The 16,112-nt window shown below is 34.7% G+C and overlaps 1 protein-coding gene across 2 annotated transcripts in view; it reads right to left on the bottom strand.

Moving 5' to 3' along the window:
* The window catches only part of NKAIN2 (sodium/potassium transporting ATPase interacting 2), a gene marked incomplete at both ends in the record, with an annotated part of 975,603 nt that overhangs the window by 515,060 nt on the left and 444,431 nt on the right, over positions 1 to 16,112 (bottom strand). For both annotated transcript variants that reach the window (XM_079716233.1, XM_079716234.1), the window contains one exon: positions 5,165 to 5,302. In XM_079716233.1, the coding sequence (XP_079572359.1) occupies positions 5,165 to 5,302 (138 nt within the window). The remainder of the gene's footprint in view (positions 1 to 5,164; positions 5,303 to 16,112) is intronic.

The raw sequence follows: 16,112 nt of genomic DNA, 5'->3' as shown, positions 1-16,112 counted from the left end.
TTTTAAATTTTAAAATTTTTCTTCTTTTCTCTTATGAAATAGAAGACTAGTAGAGGAATAAAACTTCATTACCAGTGTTATTTAAATTTTATTTGTTGCTACTGTGCTCAGTGTTTCAGAGGATGTCCACATGCTTTTTTTTGAGGGGGGGTGGTTTTCAATTAAACAGAATAAAATCTCCCATCAATAAACTGAAACTCTTTACAAATAGCAAATGTGGAAAGGGATACTTTTTCCTTAGACTCTATTTCAGGGCATCTGCCTTTTTGTTTTAGCAAAATTAGCCCTAAGGATAATGAAGACATCATTACACTTTTCAAAATGAAATTTAAATCAATAGAAGATATCATGAAGGGAAAGGGGTTAATTTTAATGAGAAAAGTAATAAAAATCAAAATGAAATTGGTATTTAAAGGGTAAATACCTTTACTATGTGATCCAAATATAAAAATTGTTATGATAAACACTAAGACTCCATGGGAAAAAATGAGCAAACACAAAATGACAGTCCCTCAAAAAGGAAATAAAAATGGTCAATGAATATATGAAAAAGCCCAACTCAGTAAAATAAGAAATGCAATTTAAAAAATGACACTTTTTCTCCTAATAGATTAAAAAATATGAGAACAGATAATATTCAGGGTCAGCAAGAGTGCAGAGAAATACACTCTGCTGTACATTGGTGGGAGGATAATTCAATAAAATGATTTTGGATTGGTAATTATCCATTATATAACAAAAAAACTTAAAATTGTTCATATTATTTAGTTATATCTAGGTATTTCTCCTAAGGAATGAAATCAGAAATGAAGACGAGGGTATTTTTTTATGGAGATGATTATAGGGAAATATGTATCATAAAAACATGAAAATAGTATAATGTATAATAATATATAATATACCATAAGATACAGCATATATTATGTTTCATAGTATAATATATAATAATAGTGTAAAAGGTTAAATGAACAATGAAATAGCCATATGAATTCCAAAATTGATGTCACATTACATAAAAAAATTAATACACGAGATGTAGCATAATCAGATACATTTCAGTTGCACATATGTGAAGGAAATGTGCAAAAATATCAATAATAAGTTTCACTTGTGAAATTATGGAAGTGCTTATCTCTATTTTTATACTAAATTGTTTTCTATTTCAATATAAAATGGCAAATATAGAAATCATAAAGGCTTACATTTTTAGGGGAGAGGAAAAGAAATTTCATTGTTAATATTTAAGTCTCCAGAGTACAGAGAGCCTATGGAAATTTCTTAACTGCAGCAGTACAGTGTTGTTAGTTACAGCTTGTCTCCAATGATGCATCTTCCTGCTAAACCCAGATCCTTCACTGACCAGAATTTCTGTCATCTATGATTACATTCAAGTTTCTTTTAATTAAAATTCCTTTTATCAGACTTCCCTGGTGGTGTAGTGGTTAAGAATCCTCCTGCCAATGCAGGGGACATGGGTTCGAGCCCTGGTCCAGGAAGATCCCACATGCCATGGAGCAACTAAACCTGTGCACTGCAACTACTGAGCCTGTGCTCTAGAGACCACGTGCCACAACTACTGAGCCCACATGCCTAGAGTCCATGCTCCACAACCACAACAAGAGAAGCCACCACAGTGAGAAGCCTGTGCACTGCAACGAAGAGTAGCCCTTGCTCGCCGCAACTAGAGAAAGCTCGTGTACAGCAACAAAGACCCAACACAGCCAAAAAATAAAAATTTATTTTATCATCTTTAGGCAAACTGAAAATTTTTGACTCCATTTTTATGGCAAATTCTCTATTTTCCTGAATCAACTTTTGACCTTCAACATGACATCATGCCACTAGATTCCATGAATTTGGTATACAGAAATGGTTTGCTATACAGAAATTACAGAGAAATAGATAACTAGAACAGAAATTGAGTGGTACTGTAACACAAACCTAAAACACACAGCATTAATTTTGAGACAAGGTGGCAGCTGGAGACCAGAAGGGCAGTGAGAAGAATCAGTGAAAACAGGAAAAGCAGTAAAGAAATTGTTTTTGAGAACTGGAGAAAAGAGGGGTCACAATAATTATTATTGGAACAATAAACTTAACTATTGCCTGAAATAATTTTGAAGATAGAAAATATACCTATAAACTTGTGGATCTGGCTAAAGGGATATCCAAGCAAAGAGTTGACAGTGTTATTTGTAATCTTTTTGCCATACATAACATGGTATTATAAGAGAGATGAGCTAAAGAAAGAACAATTCAGTTTTCAAGTAGAATTTAGAGGATATATTGCTAACTCAAGACTTTCTGGGTTGGAAAATAAAAGTTTCACATTTACAGCATCTCCAGCTGGCAAAAGATTTTCCAAGTTAAGACACTGTTTCAAGAAAAAGAACAGATTAAGGATTCTGTCTGCAAGACAAGATCAAATCAAAGATGTAGTGCTAAGACACAGTGTTAAGACCTCAGAAAGATTTCAGAGATCCTCTCAATTATATAAAAGTTCTACATCTTAAATGTGTCCCACAGTATCCTAACACTAGAGAGAGTGTCCTGTCTTGAAAACACAGGACACTCTCCCTAGTGGGTATGTATTTTATTTAAGAGGATTGACAGGGACAGAATAAAGGGACAAAGTAGGTGATTAAACAGTTAATCCCACTAGGGGATTATAAGTAGAGAACAGTAGAGAAAAAAAGTATGGGAGACCCCCATAAGTTAATGATCATTCAAGAAAACATGTTTGCTTAACCACAAAACCATGGAGGCTTGCTTAGCAACAAAACCGTGCAATAGAAGCATGAGACATGCCCCTAAACAATAAACAGTGGTGGCATGAGACCCACATCCCACCCAGTGAGCTCAGTAGGTTAATGATTCCTAGGACACACTCCTCTGCACACACTAAAATCAAAAAGATAAAGAAAAGGTAACATTATACTAAAACCCGAGATGATTTACCATTTTTAGCATATGTTACCACCTTTTTTGCTCATTTCCATTGCACCACTGACAGTCCTGGCTTGACCAGGTAGGGACAAGAAAACTCCCCCACACAACATGGAGGAGGAGCTGATGATAGAAGCTTGCCATCTACTCAAGAATGAGGAAGAAGGTGGTCTTCTCTCCCTCCCCACTTTTCCTTTGATTATAAAACTGTAGCCCACTAAGTTCGTGGCATGGCACCCTCTCGCCTGCTTGCTTGTCAGCTTCACAAGTCTCCCATTCTAATAAATCACTTCTTATCTATCAATTTGCCTCTCACTGAATTCTTTCTGCACTGAGACATAAAGAACCAGAGCTCCTCGGAGCCCTCCCCCAGAATGCCACCTAGTGGTTTTGGGATGGAATTATAATTTGGTACACAGAAATATCACACACAAAAATTTAAGAGTTGTAGCAGCTTAAAATAAAAGTGGCGGAAAGAGTTCAACCAATAGCTTACAACACCATGCTCTATTTTAAATTGCCTATCAGGCTATTTCTAGTATATACAGTTCAGTATTATTTTCAAATGATAATAAGCATAAAAATATTATAGCTAACATTTACTGGGCACTTTTTAAATACCAAATATTGTGCCGAGATCATTTATAGAATATCCCACTTACTCCTCAAAAAAAAAAAAAAAAAAAAAAAAAAAACCTTTTAAACTGTTCAAACATTTTGATCCACACCTAGATTTTCATTCCAGGAACTTTATCACAAAAAGAGATGACATATTTATATGGTGATACTCAGAGCAACACTATTTATTACAATAAAATCATGGAGAAGCCTCAAAGTCTAATGAAAGAGGAAAGTTAAATTGAGAATCTTTCACATGATGGCTTATAATGTATCAATTGAAGCATATGAGTCACTATAACTATTGCTTTCATTTTTAATGTAAAAAATCTAAGGATTGGTCAGGTTATGCTGTCCAACGTCACACAGAAATTGGTAGATGAAAGATTTCAACCCTGGAATTATGACTTCAGAAAACCCACTCCCAAGCACTGTACCGCCTTCCTTATATTGGATCAAATTACAATTTATAAAAGAAAGTAAACACTACTATCATATCTTATGCATTGAGAAACTTCACTCTGCAACAGAACACATCCTACTTGTAATCTTGTGAAAAGTATTACAAGATTTACAGGGAAACACACCCTTAGAGGTGACATACACTCATTTCTGGGTATGTTCCCAGAGGAGAAGACTATGGGCTTCTGACTCAGCCTTAGCCAGACAGTGGATATCTTGATCCCAGCTGCCACCACATTGACTGTTTCAGTGCCAATGAGCTTTATCTGGGTCCCAGATGACAGAGAGAGAACAGGTCATAGGAGGGCATCTTTTGTGTTAAGGAGGATTTCGTGAAACCCGAGAAGGCCTGCTAGTTTGTATTGAATAAGGCAGATCTTTAGCAACACTGTCTTATATAAATGCCTTTACCAAACTTTTGCTATATAATTTAAAATAAATGCCTATAGATTTTTGCTTTGTCAAAAACAGAAGAAATAGAAAAAAATGATGACACTAAAAAAATCTACATTAATGAAGAGCTATAGCTGAGATGTGAGGCACATACAAGGGTAAAAGATCTTGTTATGGTTCCCATAGCAACTGCAACACAGTTACATTTCACTTTTATGTTAAGTACGTTTAACTTAAGTGGGAATGCAAAATACTTCCTCTGAGCCAAAAAGAGAATTATGGAGAACACAGAGACCATGTTCCGGACTATTCTGGCTTTCAAGTATGTCAAATATTAACCCTAATATGTATTAACATTTTCCCATCAATACTATATGTTCATTTGTATTGATTTTAAACTACCTTTATTCAATTTATAAAATATAATTATCTAAAAAGGGAAGAAGTCCCATTAAAATCTGTTAAATCAGAAACCATGACTTTACAGTTCATACATATAGGGGCACTGTCCTGCTTGTAATTACAAGGGAATATTGGCTGAAAGTACAATTTATGAAAATACAATCTGATTCCATTCACTGCCAAGTGTTTTAAGCTTGACATTTTAAATTACTGTAGATATAATCTGAAACTATATAAACAAACACATGGTGCTTTAAGCAAAGGATATACATAAAAATTTTCAAGACGTGTAGTTTGCACATTTTTCTCTATTTCAATAATAAAAAGCAGGGAGAGTACTTACTCCTGTTATGTAACGAGGTCTATATTGAATAGTTCCAAATAAACCAAGAATGACGATAATAATATGTACAAAATTTGCCAGGATAGGTGCCCACTGATATCCAAGGAAGTCAAATATTTGCCTCTCCAGCACACAAACCTAGAATAGCAAAACAGGATATATAGATAAGCACAGTGATGAGAGAAAATAAAGGATCACACTGACATTATAATTAGCAATTGTAACTGTGTTACCATATCTGGCATTTGTCTTTAACAGTGAGAAAGACATTCTTAGGTATATTTCAAAGAAAGACTATGGAAGCCGTGGATCCAGAGACAGCTACAATCCTTTCAGAGATGATTTTATGGAGGCATCAAGTAGTATTCACAGGATGTCATCTGTGCAGTCACAGGATAAATTATATTGTCATATGCACTGTCAAACACTTGAAGTCATCAACCAGCAAGTTCAGGAAATGACGTCCACACGAAGGGTTTGTTGTTAGGATTTGCTCAAATGTCACTGTATAAGTTGGGAATAGAGCAAAGGGGGTTGATGGAGACGAAAAAGAATTCTTCGGCAAGTCTAAAGACCAGATTCTCGATGTCGACCTGCCACTAGGCAGCTGTATTGCCCCAGGTAAGTCATTTCCTTCCTCTGGGAGTCTGATTTGATTCCTCATTTGTAAAATGTAAGACTTTGACTAATGTCTAGGGTCCTTCTAACTTTAATAGTACTAGATTATAAATCAAATGTGACTTTTAAAAAAATCATATCCAGTTACCTATAGTAACCAGGAAAAAGAGGGCCCTGAAAGAAACTTAAAACAATTTTTTATTTTAAAAAATAAAAATAGGGCTTCCCTGGTGGCGCAGTGGTTGAGAATCCGCCTGCCGATGCAGGGGACATGGGTTCGTGCCCCGGTCTGGGAAGATCCCACATGCCGCGGAGCGGCTAGGCCCGTGAGCCATGGCCGCTGAGCCTGTGCATCCGGAGCCTGTGCTCCGCAACGGGAGAGGCCACAACAGTGAGAGGCCCGCGTACCGCAAAAAAATAAATAAATAAAAAATAAAAATAAAGCATCACTGTTATAAAAACAAGAAACTTAAGGCATTTCAAATTCTTCCATATTCATCTGTGTTTACAAGTTTACAATTAAGTCATATGTAAACAGTGGGGGGAAAAAAGCAATACCAATCAACCAACCAACTCACTGACCAACCAAACAACACCCTGAGATTGGTCAGTAGTCCAGAAATGCCACTTTATATTGACAAATGAAACCTGAATAGCTGACAAGCCTCTCATCAGATCTAAGCAAAAGGGAATGGTGTGAATTAAACTCAGCTTTATTTTTCCTGCTTGCCCTCAGGTGGAATGATAACAAACTGTCTGTTTCTAGTAAAACATTGTAATAGGACCTGATGTTAAGCACGAAGATTCAACAATTGTTTTTCAATTAGCTTTTAAGGGAAAATGATTTTAAAACCACCAAGTCACTAACTATGCTTTATCACTCTGCTTTAATGATATTTCTTGTCGGAAGGACACACTAACTCTTCAAACAGACGGTTTCCTTTTAAATTAAATAGCTGTAGCCTAGGTTTGAAGACTTCTTGAATGACCATTATTCCCACTGCTGTTCTTTAACTGACAGCACATTTTCTCATCAGGCATTGAAGGACAAAATAAACTCATGACAACCGTTTGCATGACACCTCTATTTCCTAAGACACACCAGGTACCATGTTACATTGTAACAGTAATAGTCCAGCCTAAACAAATCTTAAGTTTCACTTAGTCTTGGCAGTGAATAAAAAAACCCAAAAGAGAGAGGATCTAGGTCCAGGTCTGTTCTACTCTACATATTCTAAATCCAAAATACCCATCAGAGTCCCAAGAGTGGAATTCAATATTCTGATTGATTAACAAACAGACTGTCATGGAATATGCACATAACCCAAGCCTCATAAACTTTGAACTGTCTCCTGATGAAACATTCCTTCAATTGTTATCATGCAGTCAACACTCATAAAGGAGGCCCATTTGTGATGTTAAACAGTATTACATATGCCTTGTTGGAATTCATCAACATTACCAAAAGATAAGTGGTTGTTCTCAGCATTGCTAATTGTCTATATAAAAGCTCCCTCTAACACAGAACTCTCTTATCCTTATCCTATGAATAAATAGTAAGTAGAAATGTAAAACAGCAGTAAGAAGAATTTAAACTCTATAAATTTTGAGCATCATAACTGTGGGGACACAGCAGGGAATAAGTATAGAGGATGAAGCGCATCAGTCAAACAGTGGGAAATCCCTCAATAAATGCTCCAATTATGGAAGAAAAGAGCAAGTACCATGGTTAATTATAAAAAATATATAGATAATAATATACTCACTAAGTCTGAAAGGCTAAAATGAAGTTGCATCAACATTTATCAGCCTTTTTTAATGACAAAACTAATGGTTTCATCAAACATTACTTATGAGGTTATGTAGACTGAACAAGCTAATGTTCAATTCTTCACTTATAGTATTTCTGCTTTTACCTCCTCTTTTTGATGGGCTCCTTAGTCATCCTAAGTAGCTTTATCACAGGTTTTACTGTTTAGAGCTAGGGCTGAAGAATGGAAGATTTCAATAAGCATAAAGGGAATTAACAATTTACAGAGTAGGTACAGTCTTTCCTAAGAATTCCTTCCAACAGGATGTATATTAACTATGAAATCACTAGGAGGTTGTGGAGTTAGAGGAAAGAGAATGTTTTCTAATTTAATTGAATTTTTAAAAATTAAAGTATAGTTGATTTACAATGTGCTAGTTTCAGGTATACAGCACGGTGATTCAGTTATACACACACATGCACACGCACACACACACAACACATAAACACATACATATATATTCTTTTTCAGATTCTTTTCCCTTATAGGTTATTACAAAATAATGAGAATAATTCCCTGGCTATACAATAGGTCCTTGTTGATGATCTATTTTATATATAGTAGTGTGTCTATATTAATCCCAAACTCCTAATTTATTCCCTCCCCTTTGATAACCATAAGTTTTTTTCTATGTCTGTGAGTCTCTTTCTGTTTTGTAAATAAGTTCATCTGTATCTTTTTTTTTTTTTTAGATTCCACATGTAAGTGACATCATATAATATTTGTCTTTCTCTGTCTGGCTTACTTCACTTAGTATGATAATCTCTAAGTCCATCCATGTTGCTGGACAGTATTTCATTCAATTCGTATTCATTTCAAACGGCAGTATTTCATTCTTTTTTATGGCTGAGTACTATTTGTTAAAACACTTACTACATGCCAGACTTTCATACTATTCCTTGGTCATATATCGCCTCATTGAATCTGCACAAAACCCAGAGAAGTAAATATGATTGTCTTATTTCTCAGACTAAGAAATCTAAGATGTAGTGTATCTACGTGATTTTCTTGTAGTCTCAGAAGGGGTAAGTGGTCCAACAGGAATGTAGGCGTATGTGCATGGCCTGTGCTGTGTCCTTGCTTTTGAACTCTTGCTACATCTAGTCCAAAAAGAAAAAGCTTTCACAGATTCTGCTGGAGGCCTAGGCTGGGTACAGGATATATGCTACTTTTTTACCTTATTTATTGTAGAATAGTATGGAGAATCTTTGATCATACTTGTCACCTCATAACATTATATCATCATTGGTCAATGTAGAGTTCCTTTTTTTGTTTTGTTTTGTTTATTTTCTTATTTGCCTCCAACAACCCATGTTCTCAATGTTATTCCCCTATCACCCACTGGACTCTAATATACTTATTTTATGCCCTTTGAAACACCTGACATACAAATAGATGCATATAGCCTTGAAAAACATTACTGCTGGTTGTTTGTGTGTGTGGCATTTTCACATAAAATGTCTTAGGGAATAAGTCTCTTTCATGCTTGTCTATTTTGCTAATTTTACATAAAAATTTTAATGTTTATTTATTTATTTTCTTATTAGTCATCCATTTTATACACATCAGTGTATACATGTCAATCCCAATCGCCCAATTCATCACACCACCACCACCACACCCACCTGCTTTCTCCCCTTGCTGTCCATACGTTTTTTCTCTACTTCTGTGTCTCAATTTCTGCTCTGCAAATTGGTTCATCTGTACCATTATCTAGGTTCCACATGTATTTGTTAATATATGATATTTGTTTTTCTCTTTCTGATTTACTTCACTCTGTATGACAGTCGCTACAAGCATCCATGTCTCTACAAATGATTCAATTTCATTACTTTTTATGGCTGAGCAATATTCCATTGTACATATGTGCCATATCTTCCTCATCCATTCATCTGTCAATGGGCATTTAGGTTGCTTCCATGACCTGGCTACTGTAAACAGTGCTGCAATGAACATTGGGGCACATGTGTCTTTTTGAATGATGGTTTTCTCCGTGTATATGCCCAGTAGTGGGATTGATGGATCATATGGTAATTCTATTTTTAGTTCCTTAAGGAACTTCCATACTGTTCTCCATAATGTCTCTATCAATTTACATTCCCACAAACAGGGCAAGAGGGTTCCCTTTTCTCCACACCCTCTCCAGCATTTGTTGCTTGTAGATTTTCTGATGATGCCCATTCTAACTGGTGTGAGCTGATACCTCACTGTAGCTTTGATTTGCATTTCTCTAAAAATTAGTGATGTTGAGCAGCTTTTCATGTGCTACTTGGCCATCTGTATGTCCTCTTTGGAGAGATGTCTATTTAGGTCTTCTGCACATTTTTGGATTGGGCTTTTATTATTATTATTATTATTATTGAGCTGCAAGAGCAGTTTATATATTTTGGAGATTAATCCTTTGTCCAATGATTCATTTGCAAATATTTTATCCCATTCTGAGGGTTGTCTTTTGGTCTTGTTTATGGTTTCCTTTGCTGTGCAAAAGCTTTTAAGTTACATTAGGTGCCATTTGTTTATTTTTGTTTTAATTTCCATTACTCTTGGAGGTGGATCAAAAAATATCTTGTTGTGATTTATGTCAAAGAATGTTCTTCCTAAGTTTTCCTCTAAGAGTTTTATAGTGCTCAGTCTTATATTTAGGTCTCTAATCCATTTTGAGTTTATTTTTGTGTATGGTGTTAGGGAGTGTTCTAAGTTCATTCTTTTATGTGTAGCTGTCCAGTTTTCCCAGCACCACTTATTGAAGAGACTGTCTTTTCTCCATTGTATATCCTTGCCTCCTTTTCCATAGATTAGTTGACCAGATGTGCATGAGCTTATCTCTGGGCTTTCTATCTTGTTCCATTGATCTATAGTTCTGCTTTTGTGCCAGTACCATATTGCCTTGATTAGATTTTTCCATAGATTAGTTGACCAGGTGTGCATGAGCTTATCTCTGGGCTTTCTATATTGTTCCATTGATCTATAGTTCTGCTTTTGTGCCAGTACCATATTGCCTTGATTACTGTAGCTTTTTAGTATAGTCTGAAGTCTGGGAATCTGATTCCTCCAGCTCTGTTTTTTTCCCCTCAAGACTGCTTTGGTTATTTGGGGTATTTTGTGTCTCCATACAATTTTAATATTTTTTGTTCTAGTTCTGTAAAAAATGCCATTGTTAATTTGATAGGGATTGCATTGAATCTGTACATTGCTTTGGGTAGTATAGTCATTTTCACAATATTGATTCTTCCAATCCAAGAACATGGTATATCTCTCCCTCTGTTGGTATCATCTTTAATTTCTTTCATCAGTGTCTTATAATTTTCTGCCTACAGGTCTTTTGTCTCCCTAGGTAGATTTATTCGTAGGTATTTTATTCTTTTTATTGCAATGGTAACTGGGAGTGTTTCCTTAATTTCTTTTTCAGATTTTTCATCATTAGTGTAGAGGAATGCAAGAGATTTCTGTGCATTAATTTTGTATCCTGCAACTTTACCAAATTCATTGATTAGCTCTAGCAGTTTTCTGGTGGCATCTTTAGGATTCTCTATGTATGGTATCATGTCATCTGCAAACAGTGACAGTTTTACTTTTTCTTTTCCAATTTGTATTCCTTTTTCTTCCCTGATTGTCATGGCTAGGACTTCCAAAACTATGTTGAATAATAGTGGTGAGAGTTGATATCCTTCTCTTGTTCCTGATCTTAGAGGAAATGGTTTCAATTTTTCACCATTTATAATGATGTTTGCTGTGGGTTTGCTTTTTATGGCCTTTATTATGTTGAAGTAGGTTCCCTCTATACCCACTTTCTGGAGAGTTTTTATCATAAATCAGTGTTGAATTTTGTCAAAAGCTTTTTCTGCATCTATTGAGATGATCATATGGTTTTCCTTCTTCAATTTGTTAATATAGTGTATCACATTGATTAATTTGCATATATTGAAGAATCCTTACATCTCTGGGATAAATCCCACTTGATCATGGTGTATGATCCTTTTAATGTGCTGTTGGCTTCTGTTTGCTAGTATCTTGTTGAGGATTTTTGCATCTATATTCATCAGTAATATTAGTCTGTAATTTTCTTTTTTTTGTAGTATCTTTGTCTGGTTTTGGTATCAGGGTGATGGTGGCCTCATAGAATGAATTTTGGAGTTTTCCTTCCTCTGCAATTTTTTGGAAGAGTTTGAGAAGGATAGGTGTTAGCAGTTCTCTAAATGTTTGATAGAATTCACCTGTGAAGCCATCTGGTCCTTGACTTTTGTTTGTTCAAAGATTTTTAAACACAGTTTCAATTTCATTACTTGTGATTGGTCTGTTCATATTTTCTATTTCTTGCTGGTTCAGTCTTGGAATGTTATACCCTTATAAGAATTCGTCCGTTTCTTCCAGGTTGTCCATTTTATTGGCATACAGTTGCTTGCAGTAGTCTCTTAGGATCTTTATATTTCTGTGGTGTCTCTTGTAACTTCTTCTTTTTCATTTATAATTTTATTGATTTGAGTCCTCTCCCTCTTTTTCTTGATGAGTGTGGCTAAAGTTTTATCAATTTTGTTTATCTTCTCAAAGAACCAGCTTTTAGTTTTATTGATCTTTGTTATTGCTTTCTTTGTTTCTATTTCATTTATTTCTGCTCTGATTTTATGATTTCTTTCCTTCTGCTAACTTTGGGTTTTGTTTGTTCTTCTTTCTCTACTTCCTTTAGGTGTAATGTTAGATTGTTTATTTGAGATTTTTCTTGTTTCTTGAGGTAGGCTTGTATAGCTATAAACCTCCCTCTTAGAGCTGCTTTTGCTACATCCCATAGGTTTTGGATCATCATGTTTTCATTGTCATTTGTCTCTAGGTATTTTCTGATTTCCTCTTTGATTTCTTCAGTGATCTCTTTGTTATTTAGTAATGTATTGTTTAGCTTCCATGTATTTGTGTGTTTTACGTTTTTTTCCTTGTAATTCATTTCCAATCTCATAGTGTTGTGGTCAGAAAAGATGCTTGATGTGATTTCAATTTTCTTAAATCTACTGAGGCTTGATTTGTGACTCAAGATGTGATCTATCCTGGAGAAAGTTCCATGCACACTTAAGAAGAAAGTATAATCTGTGGTTTTTGGATGGAATGTCCTATAAATATCACTTAAATCTATCTGGTCTACTCTGTCATTTAAAGCTTGTGTTTCCTTATTAATTTTCTGTTAGGATGATCTGTCCAGTGGTGTGAGATGTTAAAGTCCCCCACTATTATTGTGTTACTCTCGATTTCCTCTTTTATAGCTATTAGCAGTTGCCTTATGTATTGAGGTGCTCCTATGTTGGGTGCATATATATTTATACTTGTTATATCTTCTTCTTGGATTGATCTCCTCATCATTACATAGTGTCCTTCCTTGTCTCTTGTAACATTCTTTATTTTAAAGTCTATTTTATCTGATATGAGTATTGCTACTCCAGCTTTCTTTTGCTTTCCATTTGCATGGAATATCTTTTTCCATCCCCTCACTTTCAGTCTGTATGGGTCCCTAAGTCTGAAGTGGGTCTCTTGTAGACAGCATATAGGTCAGTCTTGTTTTTGTATCCATTCAGCAAGCCTGTGTCTTTTGGTTGGAGCATTTAATCCATTTACGTTTAAGGTAGTTATTGATATGTATGTTCCTATGACCATTTTCTTAATTGTTTTGGGTTCGTTTTTGTAGGTCCTTTTCTTCTCTTGTATTTCCCACTTAGAGAAGTTCCTTTAGCATTTGTTGTAGAACTGGTTTGGTGGTGCTGAATTCTCTTAGCTTTTGCTTGTCTGTAAAGCTTTTGATTTCTCCATCGAATCTGAATGAGATACTTGCCAGGTAGAGTAATCTTGATTGTAGATTCTTCCCTTTCATCACTTTAAGTATATCATGTCACTCCCTTCTGGCTTGTAGAGTTTCTGCTGAGAAATCAGCTGTTAACCTTATGGGAGTTCCCTTGTATGTTATTTGTTGTTTTTCCCTTGCTGCTTTCAATAATTTTCCTTTGTCTTTAATTTTTCCCAGTTTGATTACTATGTGTCTTGGCATGTTTCTCCTTGGGTTTATCCTGTATGGGACCCTCTGCGATTCCTGGAATTGTGTGGCTATTTCCTTTCCCATGTTAGGGAAATTTTTGACTATAATCTCTTCAAATATTTTCTTGGGTCCTTTCTCTCTCTCTTCTCCTTCTGGGACTCCTATAATGCAAAGGTTTTTGCATTTAATGTTGTCCTAGAGGTCTCTTATGCTGTCTTCATTTCTTTTCATTCTTTTTTCTTTATTTTGTTCCACAGCAGTGAATTCCACCATTCTGTCTTCCAGGTCACTTATCTGTTCTTCTGCCTCAGTTATTCTGCTATTGACCTCCTTCTGGTGTAGTTTTCATTTCAGTTAGTGTACTGTTCACCTCTGTCTTGTTTGTTCTTTAATTCTTCTAGGTATTTTTTAAACATTTCTTGCATCTTATTGATCTTTGCATCCATTCTTTTTCTGAGGTCCTGGATCATCTTCACTATCATTCCGAATTCTTTTTCTGGAAGATTGACTATCTCCATTTCATTTAGTTGTTTTGCTGGGTTTTTATCTTGTTCCTTTATCTGGTACATAGCTCTCTGCCTTTTCATCTTGTCTTTCTTTTTGTGAAGGTGGTTTTTGTTCCACAGGCTGCAGGATTGTAGTTCTTCTTGTTTCTTGTGTCTAGCTTTACTAAATTTTGGTTCTTGGTTTTTGGTTTCTGCACAGTAGACATTATAAATGCATAACTTCTTGATTTCCACAAAGAATTCTGTACCCTTTCACTACTATTTTTTTATGAGGTTTTTAAAAATCATAAATAGTGGCTATTTTTTATCAAGTATTATAACTGTTATTTTTGTATCTGAGATCATCACTTTATCCTTTCTTTTAGATTATTAATGTGATTGATTATATTGACAATTTTTGTCAAGTTCAATTATCATTTTTTCCTGCAAAAATCTTTACCTGATATGGAATATTATTTTTATCACATTTTCAGTTTGGGTCAAATACAATTTTATTTCAGAGTTTTGTATCTATAAACCGATGTATAATTTAATTTTCTTTTTCTCTCATTCTCTGACTCTGTTCTAAAGGTTGCACTGGTCTTTAAATCTACGTAAGGCTCAATGCATGTTTAGACTCTTAACAACCTTTGAAGAACAACCAGTTCTATTCTTTCCCCAAAAGCAACCTGTGTCAACTTAGGGAAACACATTTACATGCATAGATTTCCCTATATTGTTATGTAGGTGCCAGCAATCAGCATATACCTGGTGTGTGTTTGTGTGTGTGTGTATGTGTGTATACATCCTTTTAACATCATTTTATATACATAAATGGGATTTCAATGTAAATATGACTTTTCACCTTACACTTCTTACTTAGTAATGTGTCATGGAGATTTGTCTACATTAGCACATCCTGCTTTCATAGATCTATCTCATTATACCCTTAAACATTCCATTTTAATAGATATTTTATTCTATTTTAATAGATATAGACTTTTAACACACACAGGTGCATTAAACAACCTTGTGTATGTGTGTTGATATATCCACAGGCTATATCTCTAAAACTGGAAATACTGGGTCAAATTCTAGCTGTAAAATTTCAAATATTACAACAACTGTTATTAATTATTTTTGGCATATATGTAGTACTGATAAGACATGAAGAATTACTTTTCTGTTTGCATTATTTTAAATGTGAATTCTAATAAAATTGTTAGTTCAGTCAAGTATGCTTAAGCTGAAAAATTTTCAAAAACCTTTCTGATCCTTACAATTAAGTAAAATTTATCTTACTTTCAATGACAACAATTTCATAAAAGTACTGGTGCAACGTCTTCATGATAAATAAATTAATTGACTTTTCAAACTGGAAGAGACTCATTCCACACCCATCAATTTACATCTGAAAAAACTGGGCCCCATTAAGTTAACAGTTTTTTAAACTAACCTTGACCTCTTAATAGGAGAATATTCAGTCTGAAATTTGCTTCGAATGTTTTCATGGCAAATAGAAATCTTCATATTTCTTTGGTAGCTACTGCCATTTAATTTTTTACCAAGGAAATTGCATTTATGTGGATACATTAAAATATATATTTTTAAACACCCAAATTGTACATTTACAGCTAGTTGTTTTTGATTGATGGGGTGTGGAATTGGTTTGCTTAAGATATTGCATTTTGTTAATAACCTCAAAGACTTCTTAATGAATTTGTCTCCCTCATATTACCATAATTTTCTTATGTCCTTAAAATTTAACATGTGAGTTATACAAATAATACAAAATAAAACTTATATATGACCTCTGAAAGAAAAAAATAGGCTTTTTTCTATCATGGTAGATCATGAGTTCCTTGATTTTCAAAAAGTGTTGTTAAAGGCTAGACACAACCAAATTAAATTGCTATTGCTAAATTGTAAATTGAAATTGCACTTATCTATGGGTACCCTTTTCTCCTCTCTGTACCCTCCCCCCTTTCATTGTCTCCACTCCCCTTAAGGAATCTGAGGTT

Source organism: Hyperoodon ampullatus, assembly GCF_949752795.1.
Source record: "Hyperoodon ampullatus genome assembly, chromosome: 12".
Classification (NCBI taxonomy): Eukaryota; Metazoa; Chordata; class Mammalia; order Artiodactyla; family Ziphiidae; genus Hyperoodon; species Hyperoodon ampullatus.
This window is presented reverse-complemented; position numbering and strand designations above follow the sequence as displayed.